The sequence below is a fragment of the Emys orbicularis genome, chromosome 2 (assembly GCF_028017835.1).
Source record: "Emys orbicularis isolate rEmyOrb1 chromosome 2, rEmyOrb1.hap1, whole genome shotgun sequence".
NCBI lineage: Eukaryota > Metazoa > Chordata > Testudines > Emydidae > Emys > Emys orbicularis.
Genome location: NC_088684.1, coordinates 215544460 through 215566810, shown reverse-complemented (window position 1 = coordinate 215566810; position 22351 = coordinate 215544460). Strand labels below are relative to the sequence as shown.

The 22351-nt window shown below is 42.9% G+C and overlaps 1 protein-coding gene across 1 annotated transcript in view; it reads left to right on the top strand.

Annotated features, from left to right (window-relative positions):
* Positions 1–22351, top strand: part of BFSP2 (beaded filament structural protein 2) — a 36156-nt gene that overhangs the window by 9034 nt on the left and 4771 nt on the right. The window contains exons 2-4 of the mRNA XM_065398409.1: positions 4861–4943; positions 12098–12254; positions 17336–17497. Coding sequence (XP_065254481.1) covers positions 4861–4943; positions 12098–12254; positions 17336–17497 — 402 coding nt within the window. The remainder of the gene's footprint in view (positions 1–4860; positions 4944–12097; positions 12255–17335; positions 17498–22351) is intronic.

The window sequence follows — 22351 nt, the reverse complement described above, 5'->3', positions numbered from 1 at the left end:
GAGGATTACAAATTGCAAAATTGATCATTTCTCATTAATATTAATTTTTGTATTCAACTCCTGATGCTAGTAGAAGAATGAAATCGAACAAAAAAGCCACTAGATGGAAGTCTTTCATCATTTTTATTAGTCTATAAAAGAGTAACCTTTTTATACTCTTTTCACAGCTAATGTAAATACGACAGAGAGAGATGATTTTCCAGGGTTCCAAGTTTCTCCATAAGTTATCCATATACATTTCTTTTCCTCAGTTCTACTATCTAGTTTTTAACAGTATGGGTCTGATTTTGAGAGGAGCTGAAAGACACAGCACTCGTTGACTTCAGTTGGAGTTGTGGGTGTTCTATACCTCTGAACATCAGACCCTATAGATGTTCCTATTAGTGATGGACTCAAACCACAAAATTCAGGTCTGAATCCAGAATTTGAAGCATTTTGGAGTCACAGTTTGAACACTATCAAAATTTAAGACAGCCTGGATCCAGAGGTTAAAGGAATCTCCAGTTCCCATCTGTAGACCATGTAACAAAGTTAGCCTAAGCCCTGGTCTACACTGGGGGGTGCGGGGGGAAATCGAACGTAGCTGAAGTCGAAATACTTAGATCTACTCACCGCGGTGTCTTCACTGTGGTGAGTCGACTGCTGACGCTCCCCTGTCGACTCTGCCTGCGCCTCTTGGCCTGGTGGAGTACAGGAGTCGACAGGAGAGCGCTCGGGGATAGATTTATCGCGTCTAGACTAGACAAATCGACCCCCACTGGATCGATCACTGCCCACTGATCCGGTGGGTAGTATAGACATACCCTAAGTGTCTCAGTAAAACTGAGATAGTACTACTGCTAATGTGTGTAGTTATTCTTAAAATAATTAGAACAGATAATGTGCCATACGTAACTTAATTGAAACCAGTGGGCTATACTGGGGATCAATTTGTCCCAGTGAAGACATATAAAGCCAGCCAGCTGGAAATCACCAATTACTCCCCTCTGTGGCTTCCATTGTAAGTTATACCATTTTACCCACACATCAGGAGGCCCCGTTTCATTTTGAACTGAACTGATTAAAGTACAAAAATGTAATTGTATTTGATGTGAATAATAAAAGCACCATTATTCAGGTTTGTTTCCATTACTCAGGGTACATGGCTAGTGTAAATACATATATTTTTATTCATTTTTAGATTGACTGACTTTCCGAGAGGGTGGATAGGCAGCAATCCATTGACATTTTACAACACATACAAAGCTGAAGCTCTCTGTTGTACTACATCCACGAGAGCCAATAAAGATTCCACTCTAACCAAATCCAAAAGCACTGGACAATCTTTTTTCTGGCACAGGAGGCTAATTGGCCCAGCTGTTACTATGGCCCCAATCCCATTTCTTCTGAAGTAAATGGCAATACTCAGAGCAACATGGAGCAGGAACATACACTAAGTCAGTAGCCGTTATGGGCCTTATCCAAAGCCCACTGAAGACAATGGGAGTCTTTCCATGGACTACAATCAGTTTTGGATCAGGCCTTTTAAGAGGAACTCTTTCAAAAAGAAAAAAGCAGTGATGTTTCACTTTTACTGCTGTTGCTAGTGGGAAGAGGTCTGACATGATAGCGGATTCAGAACTGCATTTCTGGTAAAATACCAGTGATTTTTTTATTATTATTTTTGGATGAATTTGATACATATGAGAGTAAGAAACTTAAAATCATAATTGTGCCAGGTTCCCCACACACATGTGCACCTGCTCCTCACTCCTGACCTGCAACGCCATTGCTATTTTAGTGCCTGATCCAACTTTCCTACTTTTATTGAAGTCAACTGAAAGACTTGGATTAGCCTCTTCCTAAGAGCAGACTGATACCCATGCCACACAGAGAAGTGGCTTTTTCATGTGCTCAAACATTCTTTAGGGACTTGGGCCCAGATGGTCAAAAAGTTATTTAGTCTCCTAACTTCCACTGAAATCAATGGGAGTTAGATGCCCACATACCTTTGAGGATCAGGGCCTTGGATAAGACCACCAAGCATATTTCACTTGTGGACTCTGCAGAGTTTGAACCCATGTTGAGGTGGATAATTAAAGCAAAACGACTAGATATTTCAGGTCAAACTTTGCTTTCATTTGCAACCCCACTGAAGTTTTGCCTCACTGCCATTGAAATCAATGGATTGCATGGGTTTAACTGTGGCCAGAATTTGACCTATTGAATTTAGCCAGTGCTTCTAAACAAAAGTTGACACTACTTGGTTTATGCTCTTCAGGGTGGCAAAGCAGAATGCTGAAAGTTATAAATAGGTTGAGATCCTTAATTTTGCATTTTCTGGGCCACATTCACACCTGACATAAACAGGTGCAATTTCACTGGAGTCAAAGGATTTTCACCCTCTTACACTAGGTTTCAATTTGGCTCCTTATGTTTTGGTGATTAATAGAGCATAGTAAATAACTTGCAATGCATAGTTTGATTAATGCAGTCTTGTTTTGGTTGTACAATGTGCACAATTTCCTCAAATTTATTTCTTTTTCTAAAATACTTGACAAATTATTTTAACCATGTACACCGGATGAGTAAGAAAAAAATTGGTTTCTGCACAAATCTGTGCAACGTTGCAATGAAAATTTGATTGCAGGGCCGTCTGCAGAGCATAAAAGGACTCCCCTATGGCAAACATTAATTCATTTAAAATTCAAGAAAAATGTTTTGCAGTATTTATCTGTTTTATGGCTACAATCAAAATTCAAATGTAATTAAAATGTAGTCCAAAATTCTTAAAATGAAAAACAACCCCCCAAAGCATGATGGTATATGACAGAGTAGGTGTCCCAGATGGGGAGAAATTCTAGCTATTGCCAAAGATGCAGCACTAGTGATGAGAAACAGGCTAGGCTGAGCTCTACTCCTTATTCACCCCCTGGATCATGGACAATGTAATAGGACTCCCTAGGACATTTGTCTGTGTGTGTCAGACCCTTCCTCCACACTGCTGCCACGTGTCCCTCCATCTCCCCCTCCCCTTTCAGAAGTAGAGCCTGAGTTCTGGGCGGGGAGACAGAGGCTCCAGCTGCTGCCAGAGGTGCAAAACCATGTCACCAAACCCCTGAGATTCTTCTTGCCACTCTGCCAGTCTTCAGTGAACTGCTCATTAATGTAGACAGATTGACTGTTTAGAGGGAAGGGTGTAAGGCCTGTGGAAGTGAGGCTAGATTGCTGAAGAGTAGGGAAGAGAAGACAAGGGGTCGAGTGGTGATGGAGGATGTGAATGGGTTTTTAATGTGCTTAACTTTATAGTGGTCAGAAGCAGCCCCTACCCACATGCTTCAGCCACTTTCCCACAGTTCCCACCTAAATCCTCTGGCCAGAAAAATGCGTAAGTAAGTAGATCAACTTTAGTCTCCAGTGACTCTAATTTTGTAATCTAAAAGTGTTTTACATTTTGATGGAATTAACATTACATTGTGGATTTGTCAAGGTTTGAATGTGTTAGCCCAGGGGACAGTGCAGGATAGTTTATTCTCCAGCTGCTTATTTATCTAGCTTCTGCCCAACACCTTTTGGTCATGCCTAAGGTTTGTTTGTCATTAACTCAAAGGTTATGAGTTTCTAAAATGTCTTAGGATAAGGGTAATAAAACACCTACCCAGAGGATATGTGTTAGCTGGTGTGTAAGAACTCCTGAGCATTAACATCTGGTTTAATTGCCTATCAAGTCCCACCCACATTCGTTGCATTTAGTTGGCTGCTATACAGAAAGCCCCGACATTTATAACACTCAACCCTATGGTAACAAAAATATCCAGAATTTAGAGTATTTTAATTCAGCTCAAACTTTTATGTACCATACTCTAAATATTATGCAAAAGTTAGAGAGTTATTATAGTCATTTGTTTGCGAGCATATTTATTTTTCATTAAAAGCAAAGCTAAAGACTCATTCTGGATTTATTTTTAATTCTGTGTTCCATAAGTAGCACTGGGTGAGTAGAACAAAATATTTTTGAACATTCTTGAGAATTACACCCGCCTGTTCACTTAGGGCTATTTGTGCCTCTCTTGCTCATGTTGAGTAGTTTCTTGCCATATATCGAAAGTATTTTGAGAGTAAGGTACTACTCTATGTGAGTCAGTGTTGCAGAACTGAGCTCTTTCCTGGAATTCACAACCCCTTTTATTTGCAAACATTTGGGTGTTTTTATTCACAAAGAACATGTGGAAAGCAAAACATTATGATTAATAGCCAAAAGAAGGATTTGTACTGCAATTACTCTCTTGGCCAGTTTGAAAAGCTCTTTCCAGTCACAAAGTAGTTTTGTCTAACAGTCACAGATGTTCATGGATAGATTGTGTGAAAAGAGAAAAAGACTCCTGTTTATGAAGCCATGCCACACAATTAGGGAACTGAAACATGATAGGATTTAGGCAGTCATATGGCATGAATAGCAAATATTCACTGGGTGAAATTCACTACTGTGCAGAGGGCCCAGCACAAGGTCCATATACCACTTATGTCCTACTTATACTTTCTACACTGGATTTAAGTAGAACTTAAGTTATGCATAGGCCTTGTGCTAGGTCCTCTGCATAGCAGTGAACTTCACCCATGGTGATCAGTTTGCAAATGAGAAGCTACAATTTGTTTACACAACTAGTTGTAGAACAATTGTGAACAATGAAGAAATTAAGAAAAATTACACCCTGTTTGTGGAGAATTTGTGAACAAATAGGTGTCACGTTCATGGAATAATTTGAGTAGCTCTAGGCCAAAGGTTAAATTGCTTTCAGAATCTAAAATTATGCATAGGCTTGCAATATACACATATTTAATATAGTTAATTGCTCTAACTCTGTTGTGTCATTATTCTAGGTAGGTGATGCAGTCCTCGAAAATGCACGTCTTATGTTACAGATGGAGAACATTCAAGCCTGTGCTGAAGATTTTAAAGACAGGTACCTTTCTTAAGGCAACAATATGGGTGATTTCTTTGAACAAACATATACTTACCATATTGAATATTAAAATGGAATGTCCATATTAGAGAGAAAATGTGTCTAGTGGTTAGCATTGGGATCTGACTCGCTTTTTGACCTTGGACACCCTGTGACCTTATCTCATGGTCGTATTGTGTAACTAAATTAAGGTTGTAATGAATTTTGAGATCCTCAGATAGGTGTTTTGAGAGCAACATATTATTATTATTTTGAAATAGTGCGACTTTAAATATTTCCAGTAGTCAGAAATTTACTGGCAAAGTTATTTCTGGGCTCTCACTGATATAAAGACCTAGGGCTCTTGCTAAAGGGACACAACTCAAATCTGGCTCAAAATTTTAATTTTATAAAAACAAACTTTTATAAAACCCAATTCCTATGGAAATATGTTTATGGTTTTTTTAAAACATCAAGTGAAACAAGAAATACAAACATTGTAGCACAATGAGCCTCAGTGCAATGCCTATATACAAAAATGAAAGTGACTACTGATTTTCATTGTCCATGATGAGAGTAATGAAAAGAGTAAAAGAAGAGCATAAATAGTGGCAAATTGTACTTTTAAAAATTCTTACAGTTTTCAAAGTCTAAGTTACCGTTTGTATCACTGGTAGATGTCTTTTTACAGCTGAGGTAAAACTGTGGGATGCGCCCCCCTTGGGGGGTGCAGGGGAACATTCGGGGAGGGAGAGGCTGGGGCCCAGGCGTGCCCCCACGGGGGGGTAGGGAGGGAGCACCACCCAGCTCCACTCCTGGCCCCAGCCCCGCGGGCCCCAGCTGCCAGCCCCATGCCCGCGGGCCCTGGCTGAGGCTCCGCTCCCACCCTCAGCTATGGCCCCAGCCTCATCACCCTTACCCCGTCCGCATCCCCCCTTCCCAGAGCCACGGTCCCACTCCCGGCCTAACTCCTGGGGGGTGCGGACATGGGTAAGGGGGGGTAGGGGTGGCGCAAAGTAAAAAAAACAACTGGTTTTCAGTATGATCTTAAATTGATAGTGTCCCTTTGAATTGCACTTACTACCACTTCTACTACATCATATTAGGCCTGATTCTTCTAACCCTTATTCATATTAGAACTGTTTACGTAAGCAAGGGTTTGCAAGATCAGATCTTTATACTCCATATGTATTTCACACTAGTTTATCTTCACCCTTCAATGATTTTGATCTTTTCTTAAATTCATCTCTCTTTAACAGTTACATTTAATAACATCAAAATATACATTGTGTTCTTGGCCTTCTCTTTAATGTTTCTGTCAGAAAGACAAAGCTTTGAGCTGCTAATACTACTCTTTCAAATGCAGTCTGTCAATTTCATAATCTAAGTAGTAAAAAAAATTGCCAGCTGACTTTCACTAGCAATTTAAATATACAACACATAACATTTTCTTTGTTTTCACTGAATCAGAGCAACGGATATTAAAATCTCTACTACCTCTCACTGGGGTCATCCACCTGTTTCCAAAGCTACTGAATTCCAGGCAAAGAAGGCAGCTCACCAAGGGAGGAGTGTAGAAATTGTTTATGAAGTTGGCTCTGTTCACACCTGTATCAGAGAGTCCAGCCGCCAAACTGGTTGGGTTCAATGCTGCAGCATCCCAAACCCGACAATCTGTCCATTGAACAAGAGACTTTTCACATGACCAGGCCAATGCCATTGCCATAATTTAGAACAAAAGATTAGAATGAGAAAGGAACAACCTACAGTAATATAGACAAACAAAGCAATATACCAAAAAAAAAAAAAAAAAAAAAAAAAAAAATCCCCATTGAGCTTGTAGGGAAAAATCAGCTGTATTTTACAGCCAGGCATTTTGCTTTAATAGCATGTTTTTTACTGGCACAACAGTTGTTCAACACACACAGCCTCAACCAAATAAGCAGTTGCCACCTGATTTTTTCATTTGCATTATAAAGCAATGGCCAAATTAGAGATGCTTGCAGGAACATTATATGTTATGATATTTTTAAAAGAAAAATAATAAGAATAATAGGCAGTTTGTGTGAATAAGGCCTGTGCTGGTGACAGGGTAGTTTTAAGTCCAAAGTCAGTGGCAAACTTTCCATTTGCTTCAACATGACTGGGATTTGCCCTTAAAGGTAGATTATATCCCAAGGAACAACAAACCAAGCCTTCCCCCAATATGTTTAATAATAAACAGTAATAATAATACTTGGAGCTCATATAGTGTTTTCCATCCTTAGTTCTCACGGCACCTTGCAGAGGTGGGTGCACATTACTATCCCCATTTTATAGATGGGGAAACAGAGATACAGAAAGGAAAAGCCACCCAAGCTCGTTTAGTATGAGAATGTCAGATCCAGGAAAAGAACACAGGTCTCCCAATTCCCATTCCAGAACTCTACCCACTAGACAATGCTGTTTCTCAAACTGCTAATTAGTGTCTTGACATAATTTGCCTTTTAATAAAGCAAGGCATGATGATTGACCTGACAATGGTTTTGAAGTGTATAAAGAAATAGTATGGGTGAGAGACATCTTCTGTGCTTATCTATCTGGTACATACCAGTAATTAACATGATGGTGTGACATTTTGGGGACTACTTAGACCAGTAAGGGGTTCTGTGCCCATCTCCCCTGTAATCTTGGAGGCCTTTGTGCCGTGCAGCTGTGGTTCAGATCCCTGACACGAGTAGCTAGCCTACAAACACAAGGTCTCACCCTGGCTCTCACCTTTGCAGGTTGACACGGACAGCCCTTCCAGTCCTAAGTCTCCCCTAATACATCCTCCCAGAGTGTCACAAAGGCACTTTTTCCCTTGATCTTCTGGAATTTGCCAATACCACTAGCTAAATCAATAGTAGAAAAAAAAAAAAAGTGCTGACTTTAATGCTGTTAAGTAATCTTCAATTCTAGATAAGGTATAGGCATCCTTATGGGTGACCTGGTTCAACTTTTAATGAACCTACACAAAAGCACAGTCTCCCATGTTTTTTTCTGAACTAGCATAACTGGCACAGCCCAGTCAGAAATCACCTGACTTCTATATAATGTCATAGGTCTGGCCCCCATAATTCAGAGTCACAGCTGGTACTAATCCTTTCCCCCCGTTAAAACATTTTTGCAGTTATTGTAGGATTCCCTTCTTTACCTCAGCAAGGTAAAGCAATATATCCCTGTCAACCCATTTTTGTTTTACAAATTAAAATGGTTTCTATATTTGGGTGCAGCTTGATGGGAAGCGTCTCTTTTATTCTCACTTTCCCCATATTGATTATAAAAAGTTTTATAATTTCTTATATGTCTAAAAGTATTCTGCCAGACTTTCTTTTTTTGAATGGAGAGTTGCTCCTGATCCTTTAGTACCTGCAGCAGCTCCTCGTAACAATGTTGCAGTAGATTCATACCTATGAGTGTTGGTGGTAAGCATTCACTGTTGACATCACTAACAAAAATACCCCGATTGAGATATTTAATAGTCCTACTTCTAATTTCAGCTTCCATGTAGCCAACACATGGGATAGCCAAACAATTTCCAGGTACCAACCCTGTACTTAGTAGTCAATAAACAATTTTGAGCCTAATATTTCATGAAATGTTGGCTCTAATGTGATAACTTGTGATCTGGTATCCAGCAAGGCCCACATTTCTCTCCCATTAATCTCAAACAAACAGGCAGGCATTTTCCTATAGCATTTTCCTGCCCTCCAATGTTGTTCAGGTCTATACTCTTGTCCCTCCAAGATCCGACCCCCAATCCACAACCTTCTGCTTAAAGCCACAGCATTAGTATTTTTAGTCATGTACCTCCTTTCTATATGTCCCACCTTACTGCATCTCCTGCAAATAGGATTGCCATCATAATCAACTATTGGCTGTGTTATGAGCATCTCAACTCACTGTGGCCTGCATCTGTATTCTCTAGGTGCCAAGACTTCCTGCTTCAAATCCAGTCTCATCTCTTGAATTTCCCTCTATACCCCTCTTAAATGTTCTCCAAAAAAGTATCTTCTGTCCCAGAATTACCATCCTCTGACTTTTGGCCAGCCTGCACCACACACTGACTAGCATTTTCAGACTGCAAGGCAACAGCATATTTGTAGCCATACTGTGGCTATACCATAACTACCCTGACTTGTCCATTACCTCTCATAAGTTTTATAGCCTCTTCTTAAAGTCTAGGATGGAAGTTTCCAGATTCTGTCTTAACTATAATGTTAATTCCATATATAACATCATATAACCCCTCAATGAACTTGTCTGTCAGCATGTTATTAGTATCTTGGGCTTCGTGAGATTCTAACTTTTCTATTGCTTGTAAAACCTCCTGTAATCCTAATGTGTACTACCTTAGGCCTGGTCTACACTGGGGGGGGGGGGGGGGGGGGGGGAAATCTCGATCTATGTTATGCAATTTCAGCTACGTGAATAATGTAGCTGAAGTTGACGTACTTAGATCGACTTACTGTGGTGTCTTCACTGTGGTGAGTTGATGGCTGCCGCTCCCCCGTCGACTCTGCCTGAGCCTCTCGCCAAGCTGTAGTACAGAAGTCGATGGGAGAGTGCTCAGGGATCGATTTATCATGTTTAGACGCGATAAATCGATCCCTGCTGGATCGATCGCTGCCCGCCGATCTGGCCGGTAGTGAAGACATACCCTTAGACTTTCTGTTGGAGTTTGTACCCTGGGGAAGAAACTCTATTTCAGTTCTGACAAGGTACGAGCGTCAAACATACAGCCTAATCTTCTGACTATTTGTTCTATAATCCCTTTTTCATTTTTCAGCCATGTACTCACTTCTTTTTTAGCTGTACCCACTAATTGCCCAATCAGAATCTCTGTTTTCTCCATGCAGTCAAAACATTACTGTAGCATTGTTTTAAATTCTCCAAATGAAACATTACTCCCATAACTGTATCTAGAAAATTTAGATAACCAAGGCACTCCAAAGAAATATGGCATGGTCAGTGGTGTTGGCGCGAGTGGCTGTTGGGCCCCACCACCAGCTGTCCTTTCTCCTGAGTTATCCCCTGACCGACTTATGTTATTTTAAGATGTCGAGTGCCAGGAGGTAAACCAGCCCTCGGAGACAGCAGCAGGGAAAGCGCTGCTGCGTGTTCACACTGTCAGCTGCAAGCGCAGTAGCATGTCCACATTAGCAGCTCTTGCAACGTCACAGAGTGCATTGTGGTAGCTATCCCAGTGTGCAAGTAGCTGCAGCATGCTTTTCAAATGGCGGGGTGGAGTGTGACAGGGAGTGTGTTGTGTGTATGTGGGGGGAGAGACAGTGTGCTTTGGGGGGCAGAGAGTGTCAACATGCTGTCTTGTAAGTTCAGACAGTGGCAGGGGGAAACCCTGACACCAGCCCCCACCTCCGCCTCTCTCTCACACACACGCACAAATGCCAGCCTCTGCAGCAGCAGCATTCCACAGTAATGGTTTGCTTTGTGTCCCCGAGCAGACAAGCATGCCGGCTGTCAGAAACAGAGCTTTGAAAGGGGATATCCGCATGCCTGCAGCAGAGTTCAAAACAATGACCAAAGTGGCCACTTTACTTCAAGGGATTATGGGACGTTTCCGGAGGCCAATCACAGCGCAGTAATGCAACATGTCATCCACACTGACACCCTGGCATTTCAGCCAGGGCGCAGCAAGCTCTATGCTTTTCGTGGAGGTGGATTACCCAGGGCTGGCGCAACCCATTAGGTGACCTAGGCGGTCGCCTAGGGCGCTACAATTTGGGGGGCGGCGACTGCGGCGGTATTTCGGCGGCAGGACCTTCCACTGCCTCTGTGGGGGGCGGCATTTCGGGGCGGGACCTTCCGCCGCCTAGGGCGGCAGAAAAGCTGGCGGCGCTCCTAGGATTACCAGGGGCACTCCAGCCCTGGAGTCCAGGCATTCTAAGTGCATTGCCAGTGTGGACACCTCAGGAGTTAGGGCGCCCGGGGCTGATTTAATGCGCTCTAACTTGCAAGTGTAGCCAAACTCTTAGATTCAATGATCCTATGGCTGTACCTCTGTTCATCAAGTTTATCCACAAGCAGGGTTTCTTCACCTAGTAGCTCTCACTTGGCCATTAGATGCCTTCGAATTGCATTCCTTCAATAGATGTTCAGTCATTCTCTCTGTTCATTTACTTTAGGTCCTTTGTGGTTGAGCTTCTCATTTACTGTTTTGAGAATCTATTTTCATCTAACACAACTTTTTGATCAATTCCCTTTTTCACCAATTATATATTTTTTTCAGTTCTTTTCCCTTGATAGTTTCTCTCCAGTACGTCTGCAGATTTTATTTCCCCCTACTTCCCTTCTCTAATAGGATCTGCTAATATGCCCAGTTCTAATTTTTTCTGCTTCTCCTGACCTGAAAGCTTTCCTATTTTCCTTCTTTCCTTTTCACTCCCTTACTTTTATTCTCCTGTCCTTCTTTTATTTTATCACCTCATCTCCTACTCCAGCTCAGGTTTATCCACTAACTCAGCACCTAGATCCTTCTCCTTTCCTCCTTCTTTCTAACAGTTTTTTCCAACTGCCTTTCCTTCCTAGTCATCCGATACCCTCCCAGGCTCAAGCTACTTTCACATTGGCTGTTCCCCTCCCAGGACAGCATTCCACACTGCTGCATCACAAGCTGCAGGCCCTAATTAGGATGACCATATTTCCCAAAGGGAAAACGGGACGCCACCTGGGGCTAACAGAGGTTCCCCCCCAGGCTGCGCAGGGCTGGCCTGTGCCAGTCGCCCGAGCTCCCCCACTTCCCTGCACAGGGCTGGTGTTGCTCGCCCAAGCTCTGCTCCCCCGCTTCCCAAGCAGGGCTGGCGTTGCTGCTTGCCCAAGCACTGCCTACCCCCTGCGCAGGGCTGGTGCTCCCTCGCACATTCCTTCAAACCCTGCTTTTTTTCCCACAAAAGTGGGCATTTGCCCCATTTTCTCTTGCCAACTTGCCACTTTTGCCAATAAAGTCAGGACGGCCAGGACAGGGCTTAAAAAAGGGACTGTCATGGTCAAAATGGGATGTATGGTCACCCTAGCCCTAATAGTACCTCTAACTTAAAACTACAGCAGGTGCTGATGCTGGGGCCAGGGTTACTACACTATCATTTACAAAATGCAAGTTTGAACGCATATGCTTACTACATTTTTCTGTGCAGATATGAAAATGAACAGCCATTCAGAAAGGCAGTGGAAGATGAAATTAATTCCCTATATAAAGTGATTGATGATGCTAATTTAACTAAAATGGATCTGGAGCGTCAGATAGAAAGCATGAAAGAAGAATTAGGTCTGCTGTCAAAGAATCATGAAGAAGTAAGTCAAGACTGGGTGCAATGCATAGGTAGTATGTGTCTGTTTAAGTCAGGTCAATATGACACTATCCTAACCAGAAGCGAAAAAGCTAATTCTGTCAAGTATAAATGATAATTATCTATCTGCAAATTGTTCTTATTTCTCTCTCTCTTTTGTTAGCTTACAGACCTCTCACCTTTCTAGTCCTAATTAAAGTTATCCACATACAACTTGCCACATTTTTGACATCTGATAAATATAACATGGGGAGAGGGATAGCTCACTGGTTTGAGCATTGGCCTGCTAAACCCAGGGTTGTGAGTTCAATCATTGAGGGGGCCATTTAGAGATTTGGGGATTTAGTTGGGGGTTGGTCATGCTTTGAGCAGGGGGTTGGACTAGGTGACCTCCTGAGGTCCCTTCCAACCCTGATATTCTATGATTCTATGATAGCTGAGCTATATTCACTCCATGTGACACTGAACATGACAAACACACAAGATGATTTATGAGGCTGGACCTTCATTAGGTGTAAATCCTTAGTGCTCTGAGGCCTGATTCTCCTCTCACTCACACCAAAGTAAATTCCACTGAGAGAAGAATCTGACCCCATGGAATCTTTAAACCATCAAACTTCTGAAATAACATACTTAAATTACTTTACATTAAATGTGCCATACTTAGCAAGCCACTCCATTCCCAAGACTTTTAATTTCTCCTTCTGTTCTGAGCAACAAATCATTGAAAGAAGTCAAAATGACATGAGAAAATAGACTACCCACAGGCCTAATTTTTCAATCCTTATTCACTGACTTAAGCAGGAATTGCATTAGTGAAGATTAGTCATACTAGTAAAGGCTTCAGCATCTAACCCCAAGTAAGCACCCTCAATATAAGGTGGATAGAAAGCTGGCTAGATCGTCGGGCTCAACGGGTAGTGATCAACGGCTCCATGTCTAGTTGGCAGCCGGTTTCAAGTGGAGTGCCCCAGGGGTCGGTTTTGTTAAATATCTTCATTAATGATCTGGAGGATGGTGTGGACTGCACTCTCAGCAAGTTTGCAGATGACACTAAACTGGGAGGAGTGGTAGATACGCTGGAGGGTAGGGACAGGCTACAGAGGGACCTAAACAAATTAGAGGATTGGGCCAAAAGCAACCTGATGAGGTTCAACAAGGACATGTGTAGAGTCCTGCACTTAGGACGGAAGAATCCCATGCACTGTTACAGACTAGGGACCGAATGGCTAGGAAGCAGTTCTGCAGAAAAGGACCTAGGGGTTACAGTGGACAAGAAGCTGGATATGAATCAACAGTGTGCCCTTGTTGCCAAGAAGGCTAACGGCATTTTGGGCTGTATAAGTAGGGGCATTGCCAGCAGATGGAGGGACGTGATCATTCCCCTCTATTCGGCATTGGTGAGGCCTCATCTGGAGTACTGTGTCCAGTTTTGGGCCCCACACTACAAGAAGGATGTGGAAAAATTGGAAAGAGTCCAGCGGAGGGCAACAAAAATGATTAGGGGGCTGGAGCACATGACTTATGAGGAGAGGCTGAGGGAACTGGGATTGTTTAGTCTGCAGAAGAGAAGAATGAGGGGGGATTTGATAGCTGCTTTCAACTACCTGAAAGGGGGTTCCAAAGAGGATGGATCTAGACTGTTCTCAGTGGTACCTGATGACAGAACAAGGAGTAATGGCCTCAAGTTGCAGTTGGGGAGGTTTAGGTTGGATATTAGGAAAAACTTTTTCACTAGGAGGGTGGTGAAGCACTGGAATGGGTTACCTAGGGAGGTGGTGGAATCTCCTTCCTTAGAGGTTTTTAAGGTCAGGCTTGACAAAGCCCTGGCTGGGATGATTTAGTTGGGAATTGGTCCTGCTTTGAGCAGGGGGTTGGACTAGAGGACCTCCTGAGGTCCCTTCTAACCCTGATATTCTATGATTCTATGAATGACAGAAGACAAATTGCAGAGTTACCACAAGGCCCATTTAAGGGCAGTGCATAGTTGTGCTGCCCAGGGAACAGAACAGGGAGCAAACTGTGACTCAAGAGAGTCAGAATTCAGTACTTGCATTCTCCTTGTTCCACTGGGGAAGTAAGCTGGACCAGCCCTATACCTAATTGTAGATTGCTTCCCCATCCACACTGGCACAGCTGTGCCAAACCAAGGCTCCACCCACTCCGACTCTGTCTGCCTCCTCCCCATCTACTGTGGTGGGAAGGGAAGGGAGTAGGGCTGTCAAGCAGTTAAAAAAAATTAATCATGATTAATCGCACTGTTAAACAATAATAGAATACCATTTATTTAAATATTTGTGGATGTTTTCTACATTTTCAAATATATTGATTTCAATTACAACACAGAATACAAAGTGTACAGTGCTCACTTTATAATTATTACAAATATTTGCACTGTAAAAAGAAATAGTATTTTCAATTAATCTACAAGTACCATAGTGCAATCTCTTTATCATGAAAGTTGAACTTACAAATGTAGAATTATGTACAAAAAATAACTGCACTCAAAAACAAAACAAAGTAAAACTTTAGAGCCTACAAGTTCACTCAGTCCTACTTCTTGTTCAGCCAGTCGCTGAGAAAAACAAGTTCATTTACATTTACTGGGAGATAATGCTGCCAGCTTCTTATTTACAATGTCGTCTGAAAGTGAGAACAGGCGTTTGCATGGCACTTTTGTAGCCGGCATTGCAAGATATTTACGTGCCAGATATGCTGAACATTCGTAATGCCCCTTCATGCTACGGCCACCATTCCAGAGGACATGCTTCCATGCTGATGACGTTCATTAAAAAAATAATGTGTTAATTAAATTAGTGACTGAACTCCTTGGGGAAGAACTGTATGTCTCCTGCTCTGTTTTACCCGCATTCTGCCATATACTTCATGTTATACTTCATGTATCGGATGATGACCCAGCATGTTGTTCGTTTTAAGAACACTTTCACTGCAGATTTGACAAAAAGCAAAGAAGATACCAATGTGAGATTTCTAAAGATAGCTACAGCACTTGACCCAAGGTTTAAGAATCTGAAGTGCCTTCCAAAATCTGAGAGGATGAGGTGTGGAGCATGCTTTCAGAAGTCTTAAAAGAGCAACACTCTGATGCGGAAATTACAGAACCTGAATCACCAAAAAAGAAAATCAACCTTCTGCTGGTGGCATCTGACTCAGATGATGAAAATGAACATGCGTCAGTCCAAACTGCTTTGGATCGTTATTGAGCAGAACCCATCATCAGCATGGACGCATGTCCTCTGCATTGGTGGTTGAAGCATGAAGGGACAAAGGAATCTGTAGCACATCTGGCATGTAAATATCTTGCAATGCCGGCTATAAAAGTGCCATGCGAATGCCTGTTCTCACTTTCAGGTGACATTGTAAACAAGAAGCGGGCAGCATTATCTCCCAGTAAATGTAAACAAACTTGTTTGTCTGAGCAATTGGCTGAACAAGAAGTAGGACTGAGTTTACTTGTAGGCTCTAAAGTTTTACTTTGTTTTGTTTTTGAGTGCAGTTAGTTAACAGAAAAAAAATCTTCCTTTGTAAGTTGCACTTTCACAGTAAAGAGATTGCACTACAGTACTTGTATGAGGTGAATTGAAAAATACTATTTCTTTTATCTTTTTACAGTGCAAATATTTGTAATAAAAAATAATACTATAAAGTGAGCACTGTACACTTTGTACTCTGTGTTGTAATTGAAATCAATATATTTGAAAATGCAAAAAAATTCATACATTTCAATTATTTAATACAATTATAATATTTAATATGTAATACAATATTGTTTAACAGTGCAATTAAAATGGTGATTAATCGCAATTCATTTTTTTAATCATGATTAATTTTTTTGAGTTAATCGTGTGAGTTAACTGCGATTAATCAACAGCCCTAGGAGGGAGTAGTGGCTCTGCAGCAACTGTTCTCCTTCTGTACCCAGAATGGCAATGTGGGTAGCTCATGCAGAGGAGTAAGGTTGTGACATATGCTCCATTATTTACCAGTGCAGGCACATAAGACAGGTCACAATAGAACCCAGAATAAGTACTTGATCTTCACATGGAAATGCCATCACAGGAAACTGTTGAACAGAATGATTATATCAAAGGGGCACATTTTTAAAGGGACCTCAACTCAGCCTCCATTTTTGCATGTACATTTTTACATACCCTCGCCCACATATATTCTCAGCACTGTCATCACTTGTAGGTGATATTGTTTACAGGCCAATTATCAGGCCCCTTTACGCTATTCTAGCAGTATATGGAAATGGTATATGTAAATAGGGTGGTGTAAAAGGGACTATAATTCAGGCCTACATGTGCAAACCTCATTTGTTTTTGTGCCTATACAAATGACAGTGCTCAAAAATATTTGTACAAGCATTTGTAAAAGAGTTGGCCTGAATTTGGCCTGCAGAAAATGTATGTTAAATAATGGGCCTGTTACCAGCCATCTAAATAGTTTTTCTCAAGCAGTGATGAACAAACACTTTTCCAGGAAGTTTTATTCCTTTTATATCCCAGCCTCACATCCAAGAAGCATGCAGATCCTCTGAGCTGAGACAGCATATTTATACATACATACACACACACACACATGCTTATACAGAGACAGGTTTCAGTTGGGGGCTGTGCTATACTCTTGGGAAGGATCCTAAAGGTGCCTGTAACACACCAGACATAGGAAATCATATGAAAGAATTGATTAGTTGGAATATCCCCTCCAGAGAGCAGGATAGACAACGGGCCTCTAGACAATGGGCCTGCTTCTCCACTGCCTTGCACCTTATACAGTCATTTACTCCTGTGCACACTACCAAAACAGAATGACAGTGTTTTACACACACACTGCATTCACTTTGCAAACGTGTAAATGACCACAAAAGGTGCAAGGTAATGGAGAATCAGATCTTTTAAGAAGCTTGCAATAGCCCCAACAAGAGCTAAAGTTTAAATAATGGCTTTGTGGATGTGTTTGCATCACACCGAGACAACTAAATTGCACCATAAGTGCTCCTTAGTATCCCCTAAAACTGGAACTGACCGCTGACCCTTTTTCTTATATGTATGTTTTTTTCAGGATGTGAAGATGTTATACAATCAGCTTGCTGGATCACAGCTGGAAGAACTGGAAGCTCCTATTGGAACTGGCCTGGATGACATACTGGAAAAAATCAGAATTCACTGGGAGAAGGATATAGAGAAAAATCGTGTTGAGACAGGTGCCTTGCTTCATACCAAGGTAGGCACCTACAGTGTCCTTCATACCAAGGTAGGCACCTACGGTGTTCTCTGCAGCTGTCTCCAACACCAAGGAAAAACATATATTTTTTCTAGTCCCCTGGGGTAATCATTAAAATATTTTTTCTTGAAACAAAGAATGATAACAGTCTAAGGAACCTTGATCCAGCTTCATCCCAAGAAGCGTTCATGCAAATCCACTGACTTCACTGGGGTGGCACAGATGTAACTGAGAGTAGAAATTCGGTCTATTTATATCAATTTTAAAACATTGTTTTCATTGCAAAATAAGGGAGTCTATACACATTTTTGCTTTCCTATCATTTCCAATGAGACGCTAAAGCAGAAAATTAGTTCTCTACAGCAGTGTTTCTCAAACTGGGGTCCGCAACCCCCTGGAGTCCCTCCGCAGGCCCAGCTGTTTCCCAGCATGCAGGAGGCACTGGGAGGGAGGGGGAGGAGCAGGGACAGGATGGAATCATGTCTGGGGCTGCTGGCCCTGCTGATCAGCTAGGGTTGCCAACCCTCCCAATTTCGCTGGGAGTCTCCCGGAATCAGGTTCTATCTCCCAGAGGCTATTGAAACCAAACCAGGAGATTTTAGGTGCTAAAAGTCTGGCGGCGCAGCAGAGCTAAGGCAGGCTCCCTGCCTACCCTGGCTCCACGCCACTCCTGGAAGCAGCCAGCACATCCCTGCGGCCCCTGGGGGGGGAGGTGAGTGGGCAGGGGGTCTCCGTGCGCTACCCCCGCCCCGAACGCTGATTCCACAGCTCCCATTTGCTGGGAACTTCGGCCAATGGGAGTGGCAGGCAGGGCCGGCTCTAGATTTTTTGCCGCCCCAAGCAAAAAAAATTTTGGCTGCCCCCCGTCCCAGCCCTGGGCTCTTTGCTGCCCCAGCCCTGGGCTCTTCCCCCCCACCCACACCCCCTGCCACCCCAGCTCTGGGCTCCCTCATTCCCCCCCACCATTGCCCCACACACACACCTCCTGCCGCCCCAGCCCTGGGCTCTCTCCCCCCCTACCTGCACCCTCCTTCCGCCGCAGCCCTGGGTCACTGGTAACTCGTTCCCACGGCAGGTCATTCAGCAGGAATTTTAGATGTGCACAGAACACAGACAGGATTGGTTCCCATATGGTTACAGAACTGCAGTAAAGTGGAACAATTTTCAGCTTGTGTGATTGGAGGATATCTGGATGCATATTATAAGACTGTCCTACATAAATGAAGAAAAGTTGAGGTGCCTTTATTATTCTTTTGTTCCTCTTTCTTTCTTTCTATGGGGAATTTGCCAATGCAATATCACCGTCTTCCTTTTAAACAAACAAACAAACAAAAAAGGCAATGGCTGTTGAAAATAGCAATTCCAGTCCTAATAACCACTGGGAAGCATTTCTTGCTCAATTTTATCCTACTTTTTCTACAGCAAGTTACAGTGGATCAGTATATTTGATTTGGGAGAAATGAAGTAACAGCTGCCCAAACTGAGCTTGAGCACTCCTGAATTTTGAGGTGTTCAAATCTGGAAGGCAGGTGCTGGGGGGGGGGGGAGAGAAGAAGGCTGTGGCTCTGCGGGGGAGCACGGCAGCATGTATGCAGCAGTGTGTCTGGCGCTGCGTGGAGCCAGACACGCTGGTCTGAGTGGCACGGTAAGGGGGCAGGAGGGTTGGATGGGGTGGAGGTTCGGGGGGTGCAGTCAGGGGCAGGGAGAAGGGGGGGTTAGATGGGTCAGGGGTTGGGGGGGGCAGTCAGGGGACAGGCAGCAGTTGGATAGGCATGGGAGTCCCGGGAGTTTGTCAGGGGACAGGTAGGGGGTGGGGTCCTGGGGGGAAGTTGGGGGGGGGTCTCAGGAGGGGGCAGTTGGGGACAAGGAGAAGGGAGGCTTAGATAGGGGGTGGGATCCTGGGGGGCAGTTAGGGGCAGGGGTCCTGGGAGGGGGTGATCAGGGGACAGGGAGCAGGAGGGGTTGGATGGGTTGGGGTTTCTGTGGGGGGCAGTCGGAGGGAGTGGATGGGGGCAGGGTGGGGCTACCCTCCCTCCCCGTGGAGCGTCCTATTTTTTGACTGTTAAAATATGGTATCCCTACTCACAGTGCAGCTCTCCATTCACTGCAGCATGAGGTCTCAGCTCCCCCCCTTTCCTGTTGGTAGTGGCCAAGGGAATGCTGGGAAATGTAGTTCTTTCCCTGCTCCAGGGCTGGCTCTATAGGCAGGGAGCTAACCAAGGAACTACAGCTCCCAGGGCCCCCTGTTGGTTCTCAGCTCCCATGCTGGATCCCTGCCGCCCCTGCAAATGGGCTGCCCCAAGCACGTGCTTGCTTTGCTGGTGCCTACAGCCGCCCCTGGTGGCAGCGGCAGCGCCTGTCTGCAGGGGAAGCACCTGTGGGCAGGGGCAGCACGCAGAGACCCCCTGCTCCCTGCCCCCGCCTGCCACTTAGTGGGATTTTCAAATGTGCCATAGATGCCCAAACATCTTTAAAATTTTGTCTCAATGTGCAGCTGAAGTCTTCTTTGACTTGTCTACATGATGCTCAAATTCCTATCTGAGCTGATAGTTAATTTAGATCCTAAAACGGTATACAAGCTTTTTAACTATTTCCCTCCAAATGCACTACTTTGCCATTTATCAACATTGAACATCATTTACCACTGTGTTGCTCATTCATCTAGCTTGGTTAGGTCCCTCTGAAGTTCCTCACTAAACTAAATAACTTTGTGTCACCTGCCAAACTGGCCATCTCACTCACATACACACCCCTCAAGATTATTAACAACATGGGACCTTGTACAGAACTTTGAGGCACTCCGCTGTTAGACTTTTGTTATGATGATAACTGACCATTTAATGCTATTTTTGTTTCCTATTAGCTAGTTTACCTGTCACCTCATGACTACTTAGTTTCTTTAATAGCATCCTATGAGACACCTTGTGAAGGACCTTTTGAAAGTCTACAAAAATCACGATTCCTTTATCCACTACTTTATTGACATGTTCAAAGAATTCTTTATAGATATGTTCAAAGAGATTAGTGAGACATGATTTCCCTTTGCAGAAACCATGCTGATTAGACGATCAGATCTATCATTGTCTTCCAGATGTTTCATTATTCTATTTTAATCATTTTAGTTATTTTAATTCTATGAAAACAAATTAACTCAGCTTCCAGACTCCTGAACAGTGCACAATGCAGAGCAATAGCACAGACTGTCCTAAAATCAAACAGTTCTCTAGGAACTTCAAAAATAAAGCACCATACACTTAGAAGGAAATCCTGCCCTGGCCCTCCCTCACCCAAATGCCTCCAAGGCACAAGGAATTTGGTGTACACTCTCCCCTCGGTACAACTGCACAAGTGCAGGAAGAATAAAAGCAGGAGGACACAAAAATAATCAGATCAGGTTTAGCGTCAGATTATGAGTGGCCTTTGTGCTGATGCCCAGTGGCGAGAACACAAGGATACTTCCCTCCTCTGTGCACCTCATAAAAGGGATAAGGATATTTGCAGTCCCTGTAGAAGCATAGGGATGGCTCTCTCTGTGCATCCCTGGAAATGCAAATTATTCCACAGGGGACACACCAGGAGTTCATCAGGTAGTTCAGGAGGAGATTGTATCTCTTGGAGGTACAATCCCTCCCTAAAATGCCTCTGGGCAATGTGGCTCTGCACCATCTGCTACTCATTACTATGTCTAATAGGCACAATCTAGTCAGAGCAGAATTCACCCCTTTACAATGCAGCACAATGCATTACTTAAGTCCTACTTAAGCCCTATTTTGAGGGCTTAATTGGGACTTAAATGGTGCATGTGTCTTTGCTAACCTTCTGCACATGGAAGAATTTCACCCGTATGGACTAAGATAGGTTTTTAAATTTTGTTACAATGGAGATAATCAGAGTCAAATCCTGAAACAAATAAGTTGAGCTATACAACTGCCCACACCCTGCTATTGGTGTATCTGTATCTATGCATTCCCAATATTAGCATATGAAATTCCAGATCCATTTGAACATTATATTACCTTCGTGGTAAAAGATTACGTGGTCAGAAAATAGGCCACAAAGTGGGATAGGGCTAGGCTGAGCATTCGGTGTGAACCCAAAGTACTCTACATAAACTAGTATTAAAAGTGACCTGAAAGGGAGGGGGAAAGGGGGCCTGAGTTCTTATTTTGGTTTTGAGATGTGAAAAAGGGGGATTGAATGTTTGTTTTTCCTCAGAGAGAGTTTTTTCCTACTTGTTTTTTCTGAGAAATATCAGGAAAATCAAGTCTTATGTTTGCTCGATGTAGACTTGGAGCTCTTTTGACCCTTGACCTTTCCCAGTCCTAACAAGAGCTCTGTGTGGCTCGAAAGCTTGTGTCTTGCACCAACAAAAGTTGGTCCAATAAAAGATATTACTTTACCCATCTTGTCTCTCCCTTACTAAAAGAGGCAGTCATGTTTAATCTTTCATAAAAAGTATTTTCCTTTGCCTATTTCTAGGGAGTTTGAGTTAAACAGGTGTTAAAACACAAAATATAAAGTATGAAATTATCTGAATAATAATTTCCCCTCTTCATTAATCAGGTTTTACTTCATTGGTCTTGATGTCATAATCCTATTAATTCTTCAGTCTTCCATGAATCCTACAATCTTCCATAAAAACAAACAAACAAAAAAACGGAGTAGAAGAGATGTGGATTTCTAATATAAAATGAAATGGGAAAAAAAACCCTCAAAACTTTCTTGAAAAAAAAAAAAACCCTCAAAACTTTCACTATAACACATCATATAGAGGAAAAAGTGCAGAACCCCATTTTTCTCTTTGCAGGTCACTTTTAATGTATTTGTATGAACACTAAGCAGCATGCTGCTGGG